The sequence below is a fragment of the Panthera pardus genome, unplaced genomic scaffold (genome assembly GCF_024362965.1).
Source record: "Panthera pardus isolate Hobbes unplaced genomic scaffold, ASM2436296v1 HiC_scaffold_15, whole genome shotgun sequence".
NCBI classification, from domain to species: Eukaryota; Metazoa; Chordata; class Mammalia; order Carnivora; family Felidae; genus Panthera; species Panthera pardus.
In genome coordinates this window covers 40,121,941-40,139,946 of record NW_026526710.1, presented here as the reverse complement: position 1 = coordinate 40,139,946, position 18,006 = coordinate 40,121,941, and the positions used below count along the sequence as shown (strand labels likewise).

At 34.9% G+C, this 18,006-nt stretch overlaps 1 protein-coding gene across 4 annotated transcripts in view; it reads right to left on the bottom strand.

Moving 5' to 3' along the window:
* Positions 1–18,006, bottom strand: part of RBBP8 (RB binding protein 8, endonuclease) — a 109,817-nt gene that overhangs the window by 67,668 nt on the left and 24,143 nt on the right. For all 4 annotated transcript variants that reach the window (XM_019465560.2, XM_019465561.2, XM_019465559.2 and 1 more), the window contains one exon: positions 5,003–5,045. In XM_019465560.2, the coding sequence (XP_019321105.2) occupies positions 5,003–5,045 (43 nt within the window). The remainder of the gene's footprint in view (positions 1–5,002; positions 5,046–18,006) is intronic.

Below are 18,006 nucleotides of genomic sequence, written 5' to 3'. Positions count from 1 at the left end.
GTGCAGAGACAACTATCATCAAAACACAGATCTCAAACAATCAAGTGATAGACAAAATATGGTAAAATTATTGATTTCTCTTCTTCTTCTTCCAGGTGGGAATCCCTAAGGGTTGGGGCTCTCTACCTTATTAATATAGCTATCCTAACAATATGGAGCTAAGACATCCTGGTTATTCCTGCATCCTAACTGTATACTGTAAAATATACTGAGATATAGGGATTATGCTAATATAAGAAAGCCCAAGTTCCTGGTCCCACAGTGCAAATATCTAACTTACTATAAAATAAAGCATCCCTTTAATTCTCTGATTACTCACGGAATTTACTTACTTGTGCTTCCAAAATGTACAACCCCAAACTACCTGAGGTACACAGGTACAAAGTAGTTACAATATATATTAGAAGGTTGCTAAGAGGATCAAATGACTCTAACTACAGGTGAAGTAAGGCATTATTACTAGCTACTGAAAAACCAGCTGCTTTTAAAATGTTTTCCATTCTTTAAAATTCAAAAGTGTTATAGATGATTTTTGAGAAAGTAAAATTCAGCAGTCATTTACAAATTTAAGAAGTTTTTTATGTGGCTGATTGGTTACAGGTGTGGAGAAATGCATTTTGTGTAGAAAGTCAGTAATAAAGTGCATTGGTCATAAGCAAATCTAGATCACTTCTAATTATGTGTCATCATTCATTTGATGATGCTGATTCAAGCTAAGAGGAAATACTGCTTTGTAGCTGTAACTCATTTAAAATAGCAATATTTTAGAAAATAAAATTACTAAGGCTACATGAAGAATACATTTAAATAAAACAAAATCCTTTAACAACATTTAGTGAATGTAGCTTAAAATGTATAATCAAATACCAGACAATACTTTCTGAGTTTCAATACTGCAACTGACCAACATTTTGGGGCACGTGGGTGGCTCAGCTGGTTGAGCATCTGACTTCGGCTCAGGTCATGATCTCATCATAGGTGGTGAGTTCAAGACCCACATGGGGCTCTGTGCTGACAGCTCAGAGCCCTCTTCAGATCCTCTGTCCCCACCCCCCTGCCCCTCCCTTGCTTGTGCTCTCTCAAAAAAAAAAAAAAGTGATCAACATTTTGATTAAAGGATGTCATTCTAATCAAAGGTTGTTAATACAGCATTAACATGACCATTAACCAACACCAAACCAAGGTACAATATAAAAGCTCCTTGTCTAACTAATAATCGACTAAAACATTGCATTTTTGGTTTAGAAAAGGCCAGAGGTAACAAGAATTCCTATATAGTGTTACTGTACATAAAAGAGGATACTTGTAGGGGCACCTGGGTGGCTCAGTTGGTTAAGTGTCTGACTTCAGGTCACATTATGATCTCACAGTTCATGAGTTTGAGCCCTGTGTCGGACTCTGTGCTAACAGTGAGGAGCCTGGGTGGGATTCTCTCTCTCTCCCTCCCCCTCTCTCTACCCCTCTCTGACTCGTGCACTTTCTCTCTCTCTTGAAAACTTAAAAAAAAAAAAAAAAAAAAGAAGAGGACACTTGTAGAATAACTTCAGTGATTGGTAATTAACTATTGAAGTTTGGTATGTAGCTTATCTTCTGATTGGCAATGTCTGTAGCAACCAACACTAGCTGGGCTATATATAAAAATGAAGATGAAAACAACAGAATAAGTACACTTCGTGATTTTATTTTATTTTTTTTTTTACATTTATTTATTTTTGAGAGACAGAGAGAGAGACGGAGCACAAGTGGGGGAGGAGCAGAGAGAGAGGGAGACACAAAATCCAAAGCAGGCTCTAGGCTCTGAGTGGTCAACACAGAGCCCAACATGGGGCTTGAACTCACAAACCGTGAGATCATGACCTGAGCTGAAGTCAGACGCTTAACTGACTGAGCCACCCAGGCGCCCTACACTTCATAATTTGAAATCTCAAAGGACTCAAAATATTTTCACCACTGAAGAAAAGAGTATTTATTCCTAAGTAAAACAAAGATGTTTCCCTTTTGATTTCAAGTGGATAAAAGATAAATTTTACTTATTAACCAAGAAAATGATCCTGTTTTATCCAACTAACACAATTTCAATATACTTATTTTTGTAATAACTCATTATGGGAAGAATTTACATATAAAGTGTTCTTCGGCAAGTATTCAGATAATTCGGACATACATAAACATAAGGTAATACCACCAACACTATTTAAAATGCATTAAAAGGCTAGAGAGTTTGTGAAATACCTACCGGCTACAGAAATAAAAGGTGGGGCACCTGGGTGGGTCAGTCAGTTGAGCGCCCGACTTTGGCTCAGGTCATGATCTCACGGTTCATGAGTTCGAGCCCTACTTCAGGCTCTGTGCTGACAGCTCAGAGCCTGAAGCCTGCTTTAGATTCTGTGTCTCCCTCTCTCTCTGCCACCCCCCCCCCCCCCCGGCTCATGCTGTCTCTCTCTCAAAAATAAACAAACATTAAAAAAAAAAATTAAAAAGAAAAAAACAAAAAAGGTCATTTGTGCCATGAAAGGAGATCATGCCCCAAGAGCTGCACTGGCTGCTACTCTCTGAACCGCAGGAGTAGGATTAGTCTAACTGTAGTGACATTTTTGGTTGCCTATCCAACAGCCATTTCCTTCCTATTCCTTGCTAAAAGAATACTGAATTTTTTCAATATCCAACAGATGAAGAAAAGTTGATCTCTTCAGATTCAAGGAATGAACGTTAATTTTTTTCATTAAAAAAAAAAATATTTTAGGTAATCTCTATACCCAACGTGGGGCTCAAGATCCTGAGATCAAAGGTCACATGCTCTACCAACTGAGCCAGCCAGCTGCCCCGTTTTTTCATTTTTTGGTTTCATCTTAAAATAACTTCAGGTCTATTATAAATAAATTATAAATACACAACAGAGTACCTGTGTATCTGTTACTCAACTTCTCAAAATATTAACATCTTGTGTGACCAGAATACATTTATGAACATCAAGAAATTGATACAATACTATTAACTAATCTATAGACCTTATGCAAATTTTCCCAACTGTTCCTCTAACATTATTTTTCTGGTCCAGGATCCAATCCTGGATCCTACACTGCACTTAATGCCATGTCTCCTTCAATCTGGAACAGTTTCTCCATCATTTTTGTCTTTCACAATCTTGACCTTTGAAAAGTACTGGCCAGTTATTTTGATGGTTCTTCAATGTGGGTTTTTCTGATGTTTCCCCATGATAAAATCTGGGCTATGCATTTTTGGTAAGAATACTACAGGAATAACATTGTGCTCTTCTTAGTGCATCAAATCAAGAGGTACATGGGGCTGACATATCTGATTTCTAGTGATATTAACTTTGATAGTTTGAGATGAATTCTGTCCGGTTTCTCCGCTATAATATTATAATTTTGCCCTATGTAATTAATAAGTATCTTGCGGGGAAATACTTTGAGTACTTTGCAAAATCCTAACTAACAAGATATATACCCTAAATTTACTACTCAGAAAAGGCTTATTTAATTTCCTCTAGAGGAACATCTCGCAATCGTGGGAACTAATCATAAGAAACAGAGAAATGAATTATTCTACGCCTGAGATACTTAAAATGACATCTGTAAGGCAGGAATATGTACATTCTCAATAATGCAAAGCATTGTGTATCACTAATTAAAAAGGATCATAAAATCATTCTTAAAAAAAAAAACCTGTTTATAAACTTATGGTTTTATATTTCTGAATCAAAGTCATCTCCCAAACATGATTTTCTAGGTGTAAAAGGAACTTTCCAATTTTTATTTTCATATCATATTGGAGAAAACAAATGGGTGTGTTTTGATGGGTGACTGTTAACTCCAGCTTTTGGGTGGAGCCTTGGAAGCTTGAGGAATATGATGTAACTGAGGCCCATTGGTATATATCATAAAGTAAATGCAGTATTAGTCACAATGACATAGGGGTGGCCTGAGTGGCTCAGTCAGTTAAGCATCTGACTCTTGATTTTGGCTCAGATCATGATCACTGTTGTGGGAATGAGCCCCATGTCAGGCTCCTAGCTGAGCATGGAGCTTGCTTAGGATTCTCTCCCTCCCTTTCTTTCTGCCCTGCCCCTATTTGTATAACTACACACACTCTCACTTTCAAAATAAATAAATATTAAAAAAAACAATGGTATTAATTTTTGTTATAAGCAATAATATTCTATGATGCATCTCTTTCAGATTCCTGAATGTGGAAGCCCTAAAGAACCATGAGTAAAATTTGCTTCGGACTTAGAAAATCGGATCTGATTCTAGGCTTAATAACCAAAATAGGGAGGGGAAAGTGGGTGATGGGCATTGAGGAGGGCACCTGTTGGGATGAGCACTGGGTGTTGCATGGAAACCAATTTGACAATAAATTTCATATTAAAAAAAAATAACCAAAACAATTCAGGGGAACTTTGGTAATTTCAAACTAGTTAAAAGGGGTCTCATTTGCTCCTATTCCTTTTTTTTTTTAAGGATTTTTTTTTTTTAAGTAATCTCTACACCCAATGTGGGGCTTGAACTTACAACCCCTAGATCAAGAGTCACAGGTCCACCGAATGAGCCTGCCAGGAGCCCCTTGTCTCATTTCTTGTATCAGTTCAGAAATCCCATTTTGCTCCCTTCTTGCAGTATCTTAAATTCCAGGTGTTAATCACAGATGAGAAAAGAATAACATTGACAGATCAAAATGAATTTATAGAACAGTTATTTTCTTAATAAATACTTTATGGAAAAAGATTATATGTATACATACCCATATGTATGTATGTATATATAAAAATTACATTAATGTATAAATATATGCAAATATTAACTAAGAATATACTCAAAATTAAGTTATTCTTTTTACCTTAGAATTTTGAAAAACTCATGGTCAACTATCCAAGGTCCATGCTGTAAACTAACTTTCTCATAAATAAGCCATTGAGGTCAAATAGGACGTCAGTATCAATTAATTTAAAAATAAGAAATCAGTATTATATACTGGTACTTACAAAATTCGTTCCTTTTTCAGTTTTGTTACTTTTACTTGTAAACCTGAAAAAGAAAAAAAAAAAACCCACAGTATTTTATTTATACATTTACCATTTCTAAAGCAGTTGATCTGAGTTTCTTTATGAGTCTAATGCTACACTATTAAGTTACTCAACTCTGGGCTCTGAATAATAAGCCAGGTCCCATTAGCTTGGAGAGTGTATTTCCCTTATTTGTACCCCAAGGTCACAAAAGTATATCTGCAACATTACTGCCTTTAGTCTATTATATGACAGCTAAGTAGAGTGAAATTTTCTCCACCTAAAGTGAGTTACTTCCTTCATAATAGCAGGGGCAAGCATATAATTAGAGGCTCACTATAAATGAAGGTCTATGTTCTGACATAGCCTATGTATTTGCTAACAGCAACCATGCTTATGTAGGCTCAGGTCTTCTGGGATTAAAATAGATTACTGCAGGAAGTCCTGGATGAGGAGCAAAATTGCTTACGCTAAAATACTTAACAAAGAACACTCAAGATAGCTGTTACATATATTTCTTATTTTAATTGAGTCTGACACAACACGTAAGAGAAGACTCCTGCCTACGGGACTCAAGCAGTTATCATGAAGAAAGCAGGCTGAAGGGCACTGAAACTGCAAGGAAGGATATGGACAAAATAGAGTGACATTTCTAATTTTTGTAAATGATAATTAACAAAAGGAGAAAAACGGTCATTAAACAAATACAAAAATCTATCCAACATTACTAGCAACTAAATATAAATTCAAACCAAAACAATTACTTAGCAAAATTATAAAGACTGTAATACCCAATATGTTGATAAAAGTGCTGTAAAACTATACTCCCATACTTGCTGGAGATATTATAAATGGATAGAATTCTTTTGGAAAGCAATTTAGCAATACATAATAGGACTCCTTCATCAGTATCTCATTTCCTGCATTCTAACCCAAGAATATAATCCAAACTATAGAGAAACTCATAGTCACAAAGGACACTGAACAATTTATAGCAATATAAACTGCTTAAAATAGGGATGTTTAAGTAAAATATGACATAATCACTTGATGGGATAATAGTTATTAAAATAAGTGAAAAAAACTGTCTATTTAGCAACGCTAAACTATTTGGTTTTCTATTTTCTCTATGACCTCTATTTTCTACAGTATGATTATCATAAAAGGAGGAAAAAGTTTCTCTGTTTGATTTTTCTGAGTCTTAAATCAATCTTTTTACTATTCTACACTTTTTCTAATTGTGGATATTTTATTTACTTTTAAAAATAATGCTTAGCAAATTTAGAAGTTCTGTATCCACTCAAGAATTTCTTTCATTTGGGGTAGGATTAGTCCCCAATAAATAGGTATTAGTTGACTAATTATTGAAAAATCAAAGATTTACTATTTGCCTTTGATAGTTTATCTATGGATTCTAATAAGTTATACATTTAGAAAAACTTTCCATATACTGTACATAGAAACATTAATAAATTTGTTATTTCTAAGAACAGGACTTTTCGCTATCGGTATAATTTAGGACAAGCATTCAAAAACAGAATTTAGACAAATAAGAGTTTTAAAAAAATTATACATTTCTCCACCAATCCCCCTCCATGATGCTGACTAGGGATAAAGTTGATAGGATGGTATAAATACTGACGGGAAAGCCACCTCTTCTTATCATCCCAAGTAGTAAGGATTTGCTGCGAGGAATATAGAAAAAGGCAGGCCCTGGACAACTGTTTTGTGTTAGACTTTTGCCCTGTTTCTCAAATTTCACCTCTAGGAAATGTCCAACTGATAGGATACACTTTACCCTTATTTCTACAGCCTAAAATGTGAATAAACAAATATGAATTGTGAGAAAAAAGTTATGAATAAACAAATATTCACAGCAGCTTTATTCATAACAGCCCCAAACTAGAAACAACCCAAATGTCCTTTAACAAGTGAACTGTTAAAAAACAAAACAAACAAAAAAAACTGGTACATACTTGTACCACATGTACTCTTCAGCAATAAAAAGGAATGAAATGTTGATACATGTAACAACTTGGATGGTTCCCAAGGAAATTACGACTGAAAAAAAAGCCAATCTCAAAGGGTACATCTGATGTGATTCTACTTACATAACTAACACTCTTGAAAGGAAAAAATTATAAAAAACATATTATTGGTAGCCACAAACTGGAGGGGTTGGGATGTGAAAAAGGGGGCTGAGGGCTTAAATAAGTGGCATGAGGGATCTCTGGTGGTAGTCACAGGCATCTAAAATCAACACGGTGGAAGTGAGTGCATATAAAATTGGGGGTATCTGAATAAGGTTGGTAAATTGTATCAATGCCAATTTCCTGGTCCTGCTGTTGTACTATAATTGTAAAAGATGCTCCCATTGTGGGAAATTGGCTGAAGAGTATAGGACAGTTCTTTGTATTATTTCTTAAAATTTCATGTCAATTTACAATAAGCTCAAAATAAAAACTTAAAAAAAATTATGGAAAAAGATCTGCCCTAATAGTTGAAAAATCGTTAAAATATAAAACATAATAAAGGAAAATATTTCTTTTAATATTAAGAATAAAAACTGGTATGCTGTTTAAAAAAAATCTTTTCCATCTGTCAAATTCCCAGGCTGAGAAGCTTCCTTCTTTTTCAGATAATGACATACTCATGAAAACTTGAAAGTACTTACTTAGTAAAGCATCAAATCATTCTTAAAGAATTAAGAAAAAAACTTATGACCTGACTAGGCCAAAGACTAGAGTCAGCAGTTTTTCACTCTCTTCTTTCCAAAGTGTATGAAATTTACTTTTTTTTTTATTTAAAAAATTTTTTAATGTTTATTTTTGAGACACAATGCAAATGAGGGAAGGGCAGAGAAAGAGGGAGAGACAGAATCTGAAACAGGCTCCATCCAGGCTCTGAGCTGTCAGCACAGAGCCCGATGTGGGGCTTGAAGCCATGAACCGTGAGATCATGACCTGAGCCGAAGTCGGATGCTTAACTGACTGAGCCACCTAGGTGCCCCGAAAATTTACTTATTGATAGATTTTATTTTTAATTTTACCCAACTTCTAAAACTCAGTGCAGCCAAAGATGAAAAGGATTATTGCCATGACCATTTTAAGAAAAGAAACAATGAGATAGAAAATCCATATAAACATCAAAAGAAAATTCTTGGGAAATATGGAAAGAGTACTCTTTTATCTTGTAAGCATTCAACACCTGTGAGGCATTTGTTCTGTCATGCAGATCAGCCCTGAAACAGGTTTATGTGTGTGTCTATGTGTGTGTGTTTAAATTTTAGCATTTGCTATTCATCAAGTCAATTAGGCATCTACAATTAGAACCCCTATAAAGTGTGCTTTAATCCTGTTCCACACCCATCGGAAGGAATGAGGCTATACAATGTAGCTCCTGTATGAACAGGTAGTCTGTTCAACAAAGTATTTGGGATTGTAACACTGGCAACCTGAGATACCTATTGAGGAAACAGCATTCACAAGACCAAGTGCTGTACTACAAATTAACCCTACTCTGGCTAACATATGGATATTGGAGGAAATGAAAAAATTAAGGGCCCATATGTGTAGTTATAACACAGGAAAAAAGTTTATTTTATTTTTTTAATATTAATTTATTTCTTAATGTCTTTTATTTTTGCGAGAGACAGACAGAGTACTAGCAGAAAAGGGAGAGAGAGGGAGACACAGAATCTGAAGAAGGCTCCAGGCTCTGAGCTGTCAGCACAGAGCCCAGAGCCTGACGCAGGGCTCGAACTCACGAACCAAAGATCATGACCTGAGCCATAAGTCGGATGCTCGATTGACTGAACCACCCAAGGGCCACAACACGAAACAAGTTTAAATAAGAATTCAGAAATGAGACAAGAATTTGTTATAAGCAAAATAAAAATCACTATGTTAACTTTTACTTTAGTTCTCTACCCAGAACAGACCATATAGGCAGTGTATGTACTGTCACTTTAAAACAAGTTATCTATGGTTTTGAATAAGCCTAATAACTTTGTTGACAAATAGTGGCTTTATGTAAACAACTCAAGTAATTTAACCTCTACCAAAATATTACCACTAGTTTTTCTGCAAGGGCCTAATAAATTATTTTAATTCCAAAGTGAAAACTCGTCTTTATAAGATGCTTAGTTTAAGTCTTAAATTTTAATTATCTCAAAATAGGTAAATTAATTTTTATGGACTCAATTGAACTTATAGATGTTAATACAAATGGAAAAATATTAGATGGGAGAATTACTTATAGTATTAACAATGAGTATGACACTGATGTTATGGACCAAAATTACACGCAATTCCTTTCACTGTTAATTTATGTAGCCTTAATATGAATGTCATCTTTTAGGAATTTTGATGAAACATTTGAGAAAATAAATGAAACAACCCTAAACCAAATCAAGAAGTATTTATCCTGTTGTATTAGAACCTCTATAGTTTTGTGTGTCTTCAAAGGGGTTCTAATTTTGCCTAGAAAAATCTGCCTAGTTTTCTAAAAGAACTGATTACTGTATTTACCAGATACAGAAAACATTATTAGATGAGATGCTGATAATAGAACCTAGCATGAACAAGAGACCATTTATTAAAATGGTGGCATTCTGGGGAGCCTAGCTGGCTCAGTTGGTACAGGGTATGACTCTTGATCTTGGGGTTGTGAGTTCAAGCCTCACATTGGGCACAGAGATTACTTAAAAATAAAAGTCTTTAAAAAATAAAATGGTGTTTTGAAAAATAAACATTCTAAATTCTATTTTATTATTCTATTTATTAGTGCTTTTAAGTAATAAACCTGATACTGACAGAGATTTAAAAAGGCAAAAAAATATTGTACCCAATGAATACTTTGAATTGTTCAAACATCTGAAATTTAAAGAACTCTGAAATTTCTATTAAATTCTATTAAAACATAAAACATGCTCTAATAAGTTATCAGTAACATTTATCAAAACAATTTGTTTTTGACCCTGATACTAGCAGCATTTGTCACAAAAGGAACATAAGACACTAAAGTGAACAATCATGAAGGGATACAATTTTACTAAAGATAAAAAATATAAAAACTCAGTCACAAATGTCTCCAGACTTTTCCAACAAAAATGGTCTTTGCACACTGCTGTTCAATAGAAGTTGGGAGACTTTATCTATTCTTTCCCCCCCAGCTTTAAAAGAATGCATATAGCTTAATATATTCTTGTGATCAGTGTACAAACTGTCTTGCATATGACATGTTTATCTATCATTTTATTATGTTTTGGTCAAATGAAGCAAAAAAAAAAATCTCATGATACAGTGAGTGTATTCAGATGTATATAAATTCCCATGTATATGGGAAGAGTTTCTTGGACATCTAAGTAAGAATTATATATTTCAAGTACTACCATTCAAAACATTTCTTCTTTTTTAAACTGACATAAAGGTTTAAAAGTAATGAGTCAATTTTGATTTCTATATATACTTCAAAACCTGCAAAGTCCAGACAAGTCCATGTTTGATGTCTTTCAAATAGCCTCTTATATGGGTTTCTCCAAGTGGATCCCCCACTTTCAAAAAAATTAAGTACCCTTCAGGCATGTCTTTGATGTTATCACACAGTTGGAAGATCTAATGTTATATGGAACTGTGTAGAATACATAAAAAGTCTGCTTTCAGCAAATTTGCCTCATCTGAACCCAAATGTTTTTAAATAACATTATTTTTTTAAAAACAATAGTGCTCATTTAATACCTTTAAGAATCCACAAGGGATTTTGAAATTGGAAAAAGAACTCTGGTCAATCTCGTATTATAATGAACCAGAAATTATCTTCTCTCATCAGTTCACACGTATATCCAATACCTACCATTCATAAAGCACTTGGGTATTAGCTAAATATACTGAAACCTGCTGTATTCCTCTTTTAACATTTTCAGTGTATATAAACTGACTCTCCTGAGAGTGTGATGAGTACTAGAGAATAGCTATGAGGAGTCCACAAGTTAGAAGAATTATCCACCATGTAATATTTGTGAGTTTGATATGTTGTATAATGTGATGAATTTGGCATGTTGTTTCTTATTAAAAAGTGTGTATTAGGGCACCTGGGTGGCTCGGTTAGTTAAGCATCCGACTGTTGATTCTGGGTCAAGTCACGATCTCATGGTTTGGGGGAGTCAAGCCCCACATCAGGCTTAGCACTGGCAGCATGGAGCCTTCTTGGGATTCTCTCCTCTCTCTCTGCTCCTACTTTCACTCATGCACACATGTGCTCACACTCTCTCTCTCTCTCAAAATAAATAAACATTAAAAAAAAAGTATATTATTTTCTTGACTCTTCCTCATCATAAAGTAGGGGTTTCCTGAAGACCCTGAAACACTAAGGAACATGAAGAAAACTGCCAAATATTTTATCCCTGTTAAATTAAGAGCCTAAAAATAAAACTGACCCAATTTTATTTATTTATTTATTTTTAAATGTTTCTTTGAGTGAGAGACCACACAAGCAGGGGAAGAGAAGAGACAGAGGGGGACCAGAGGATCTGAGGCAGGCTTTGCGTGGACAGCAAGCAGTAAGCCTGACACAGGGCTCAAATCCACAAACCATGAGATCATGATCCCAGTTGAAGTCCAATGCTCAACCAACTGAGCCACCCTGGCACCCCTGACCCAATTTTAAATGGGCATATATAAAAATTCTAAAATGATTACGTACAACATGGAAAAGCAAGCACCATTTAAATAATGAAATAATACTTAAAAATAAGCCATATATGGGGCGCTCAGTCAGTTGAGCTTCTGACTTGGGCTGAGATCATGATCTCGCGGTCCACGAGTTGCGGCCCCGTGTCGGACTCTGTGCTAACAGCTCAGAGCCTGGAGCCTGCTTCAGATTCTGTGTCTCCCTCTCTCTGTTGCTCCCTCAACCTGTGCTGTCTCTCTCTCGCTCTCAAAAATAAACATTAAAAAAAAAAAGCCACGTGTAAAACACTATGAATATTGATCACAACAATGCATAAAGCTACACACATTTCTTTTAAAAGTAGGAAAGAATAAACAAAAAAGCACAGATGCCATTCTTGTAGAATGGGGACTTATTTTTCCTTTCCCAGCTTTCTATAGTATTTTCTAAAAACAGAAATTTTAAAGTAAATGGGTAGTAAAATATTTCAAGATTTTAAACAGATACAAAATATTGATATTTTCAGGGCGCCTGGGTGGCTCAGTCTGTTAAGTGTCCGACTTCAGCTCGGATCATGATCTCACAATTTGTGGGTTCAAGCCCCGCATTGGGTTCTGTGCAGGCAACCCAGAACCTGGACCCTGCTTCAGAGTCTGTGTCTCCGTCACTCTGCCCCTCCTCCACTAGTGCTCTCTTTCTGTCTTTCAACAACAGATAAATGTTAAAAATTTTTAAAGTTGATACTTTCATATATAATGGGATTTAAAATACTGATGTTCAAGAAAATATCACATTGACCAAGCTATAAACTATGCAATTCATTCATATAGCACTTATTAATTTTTTAGTATGTGCCAAGTACTTTTACCTACAGGGATGTAAAGATGAGTAAGATAGGGACTCTGCCTAATAAAAACTTAATGATCTTCTTAAAACCAGTTATAAAACAACAGAAATAATCATTTGAAGAAGAACCTAACCTTATGCTTGAAGATGGCAGAATACTAGTTTCCTATCAAATGTTTATTAACAACTCAAGTATGTCTGGTTCTATTTAAAAATATTTCAAGATATTATATTTGCTTCACTTCCAGATCACCTAGGATAAGTTTTATAATATGTAGCAGTGACACTCCCATAACAGTTTAAACTTGAAGCTGTTCTTATTGGTAAACCTATGTGATACAGTCACAGCATGAGAACCCAAAAAGAAGATGCTGCTGCTCTTCAACATAAATTGTCAGACTGTTTATTCCTTCCCAGTTTTATAAGTAGTGCATGTAGCTGATTACAATGTTGTTATTGGGTTACCAAGGCAGACTCTCTCGTATGTGGCTTATTTTTGCTACCATTTCACTGTACAATTATATTATATATTTTCCTAAAAAAATGAATTCAAAGCCCCCAAAACTCACTGTGTCTTCTTCACTGTTGTATCCTCAGCAACTGCTATCATTCTTAGCATATAATCTAATGACCCTCACTGAATGAATAGCAAGTCAGTACTAAAACTCAGAATTGTTCCTCAAAGTTTTACGATAGATTTTCTGGGGAAAACAGTATAGTCAATGAGCAGAATTAATGTAAAATATTCATATTTATCCTTAGACATATGACCATGAGCATAGTTTACTTTAAAATAAGATCTTTATCACTAACAACAAATTTGAATTCCCAATTTTTCAAATATTTGAACTAAACAGGTCCTAGAAATTTAGAGGAGAAAGGCCAACAATCCTAGAAAATAAGCAACAATGGGGCACCTGGGTGTTTCAATCAGTTGAGCATCTGACTCTTGACTTCAGCTCTGGTCACGAACTCAGTGTTTGTGAGTTCAAGCCCGGTGTCAGGTTCCACGTTGACAGTGTGGAGCCTGCTTGAGATTCTCTCTCTCCCCTCACTTTCTGTCCCTCCCTGCTCATTCTCTCTCAAAATAAATAAACTTAAAAAAGAAAAGAAAAGAAAAGAAAAGAAAAGAAAAGAAAAGAAAAGAAAAGAAAAGAAAAGGAAGCAATAAAGTATGTAACAGTTCATAAAAAATATAAATCACTCTTAAACATTAGCAAAGATACTTAATTTCATAAGAAAAATACAAAAATTACATTGAAAAAATTAACATAGTAATCACACATCACAGAGATGTCTTTTAGATACACATTTGAACTATAAAGATATTTTTGACAATTGCGGAAAATTGAACACTATCATCTAATAGGTACTAGATGTTAATTATTTGTTTTGTTAGCGTGATAATGGTTCTTTCTAGTTAAAAAGCCTACTACAAACACATACTAAATATTTATAGATAAATTATGTCAGAGACTCCAAAATAACTGAGTGAAAGAGGGATAGAGAAGTACATGGAATACAAGTAAAATAAGACTGGCCATTTATTGATGATAGTTCAAGCTGAGTGATGACTATATAGGAGTTCATTTTATGATTTTCTTTACTTTTGTATATATGTAATAATTCCTAAAAAAAAAAAAAATGAAAAAAACACTTAAACTTTAAATTAGAAATGAACACTGAATATAAACACAAAAGATTATAAAAGTGGTTACCAGTTTGTGTTGGGGGGGTGGGAAACTTTTTTTTACTTTGTGTTTTGACAATTTAGAAAAAAGCTTAAGTTAAAAAAATAGATTAAACAATAATAGATACCTTGATTTCTAAATGAACACAACTGTACCTCAATTACATCAGCAATCCTATACGCTGAAAGAGGGCTTTAATGAAAACATGAAACAGAATGATTGGTCAACGAATGAGCACAACAGAGCATAAAGGATGCACGTATAGTAGAGGTAGCTGAACTCCAACTTTTCATAATGAAAAAAAGTAAAGAGTTTTTAATGTTTACTTCAGCTAGGAATTTTAAAAAACCACAATTAGGGGCACCTGGGTGGCTCAGTCGGTTAAGCGTCCGACTTCGGCTCAGGTCATGATCTCACGGCCCGTGAGTTCGAGCCCCGCGTCGGGCTCTGTGCTGACAGCTCAGAGCCTGGAACGTGCTTCTGATTCTGTGTCTCCCTCTCTCTCTGACTCTCCCCCATTCATGCTCTGTCTCTCTCTGTCTCAAAAATTAAAAAAAAAAAAAAAACCCACAATAAGTAAAGACTTCTAGGAAAGTTGCAGGATACAAAATCAATACACAGAAACCAATTTTGTTTCTGCACACTAACAACAAATAATCAGAAAAGGAAATGAGGGATGCCTGGCTGGCTCAGTTGGAAGAGCATGCAACTCTTGATGTCAGGGTCTTGAGTTCAAGCTGACACTGGGTGTATAGATTACTAAAAAAAAAATAAACCTCAAGAAAAAAAAAAAGGAAATGAAAACAATTCTATTTATAGCATCAAAAAGAATACTTAGGGGGCACCTGGGTGGCTCAGTCGATTAAGCGTTCGACTTCGGCTCAGGTCATGATCTCATGGTTTGTGGGTTGGAGCCCCGCATAGGGCTCTGTACTGCCAGCTCAGAGCCTGGAGCCTGCTTCAAATTCTGTGTCTCCCTCTCTCTCTGCCCCAACCCTGCTTGCACTCTGTCTCTGTCTCTCAAAAATGAATAAACGTTTAAAAAAAAAAAGAAAAAGAATACTTAGGAATAAGCTTACCCAAAGAGATGAAGGATTTGTACACTGAAAATTACCAAGTATTCATTCCTTAAAGAAATTAAAAACTACATAAATAAATAGAAAGACTTGGCATATTCGTGGACTGGAAAGCTTAACATGGTTAAGATGTCAATACTACTCAAAGAAATCTACAGATTGAAGGCAATCTGTATCAAAAGTCCAATGATGATTTTTGCAGAAATAGAAAAAGCTGTCCTAAATTCATATGGAATCTCATGGGACTCCACATAAACAAAACAAACCTGAAGAAGAACAAAACTAGAGATCCCACTTCCTGATTTCAAAACTTACTAAAAGTTACAATAACCAAAACAGTATAGTACTGACAGACAGATGTGTAGACCAACAGAAGAGGAAGTCCAGAAGTATACTCATATTTGTATATACAATCAAATGGTTTTTGGCAATGGTGCCCAGAAACTCTATGGGGAAACAGTCTTTTCAACAAATGGTGCTGGGAATATTAGATATCCACACACAAAAGAATGAAATTTGGCCCTTGTATCATATACAAAATGTAACTCAAAGTGGATGAATGATCCAAACATAAGAGCTAAAACTATAAAACAGGGTAAAAGCTAAATAATATTAGATCTGGCAATGATTTCTCAGGTAAGACACCAAAAGCACAGGCAACAAAAGAAAAATATAAAGTGGATTATATCAAAATTTAAAACTTCTGTATGTCAATGAACAGAATGAAAACGCAACCCAGAGAATGGGAGAAAATATTTGCAAATTATGTATCTGATAAAAGAGTAATATCCAGAATATATAAAGAACTTCTACAACTCAACAACAAAAAACCAAAGCTGATTAAAAATTGGACAAAGGAGGGGCGCCTGGGTGGCTCAGGTGGTCAAGCATCCAACTTCAGCTCAGGTCATGATCTTGCGGTTTGTGAGTTCAAGCCCCACGTCGGGCTCTGTGCTGACAGCTCAGAACCTGGAGCCTGCTTCAGATTCTGTGTCTCCCCCTCCTCTTTCTGCCCCTCCCCTGCTCACACTCTGTGTCTCTCAATAATAAACGTTAAAAAAAAAAATAGACAAAGGACTTGAATAAACATTTCTCCAATGATACACAAATGGCCAGTCAGTACATGAAAAAATGTTCAACATCACTAATCTTTAGGTAAATGCAAATCAAAATCACAGTATCACCTTACATCCACTAGGATGGCTACGACTATCAAAAGAAAAAAAAAAGAAAACAGAAGATACCAAGTGTTGGTAAGAATGTGGAGAAACTTAACACTTGTGCATTGCTGGTGGGAATGTAAAAATGGAAAAGAGTATGGTAATTCCTCAAAAAATTAAAAATATAATTATCATATAATTCAGCAATCCCACTTCTAGATACACTTCCAAAGGAGTTGAAAGTAGGGTCTTAAAGATTACTTGTACACTCCTGTTCAGAGCAACATTATTCTCAACAGCCAAAAGATGTAAGCAACTCAAATGTCCAACAATGGATGAATGAATGGATAAGCAAAATGTGGTATATACAATGGAATATTGTATATGCCTTAAAAGAGAAAAAATTCTGTAATATGCTACAATATGGATGAAACTTGAAGACCTTATGCTAAGTGAAATGAGCCAGTCACAAAAAGACTGTTATGAGATATTTAGAATGGTCACAATCACAGAGATAGAAAGTGGAATAGTGGCTGCCAGGGGCTGGAGGCAGGGATAAATGGGGAGTTATTGTTTAATAGGTATAAAATTTCAGTTTTACAAGATGAAGAGCTCTGGAGATGGATGGTGGTGATAGTCGCACAACATCATGAATGTATTTAACGCCACTGAAGTGTACACTTAAAAACAGTTAAGATGAAAAATTTTATGTATATTTCATGGAAATTTTTAAAAAGTAAGTATCCCCACTTCTCCCCCTCGCCAAGAAGAGATAAAAGTAAGAATTTTCCAAGATTTCTTAACCATTTAAATTTTCTCATGTTTATTTTTTTGGCCATTCTTTTTCTGTTTCTTTCTAGAAATTAGCAGTTTCAAAAATCATAAAGAGGAATGTAAAAGTAATCAGTATGTGAAATCGCTGTTATAACTTTTTTATAGTATCTCATTGTATCTGGCTGGGATAGTCCATACCGGGCACAGATAATTATAATGGTGCTGCTTCAGAAAGGACAGCATTCTAATATCTAAACACATATAGCTAGTACATATATTGCTTACTATGTGCCATAAACTCTTCAAAATGTTTTACATATATTAAAATATTTAATATAATGTGAAGTAACTATTATTAGTATCTTTATTTTATAGATAAGGAATCTGGTGCACCATAAAGTTAAATAGCTTGCACAAGGTCACCACCTTCAAGGGTGAGATGGCTTTCAAATATTGGCAGCCTAGATCCAGAACTCAGATTTAACTAACAAGTACATCACATAGCCTCTTTCTCAACACAGCACTACCTATACAAGTAATAGAAGTAAGCACTGAAAATGAAAATTTTAGACTTAATCCTAAAGATAAAGCATGGTAACAATCTCTTTAGCATAGTACATAATGTTTTACATAATTTGAACCTATCTACCTTTCTAGCATCATCCTCTTTCCACCTGACCAATAAATTCCCATCACTTACCTCATTTTCTCTGTGAGCTATACCAACTTATGTACAGTTCTTTGATTAAAATCAAGCTGTTACTGCC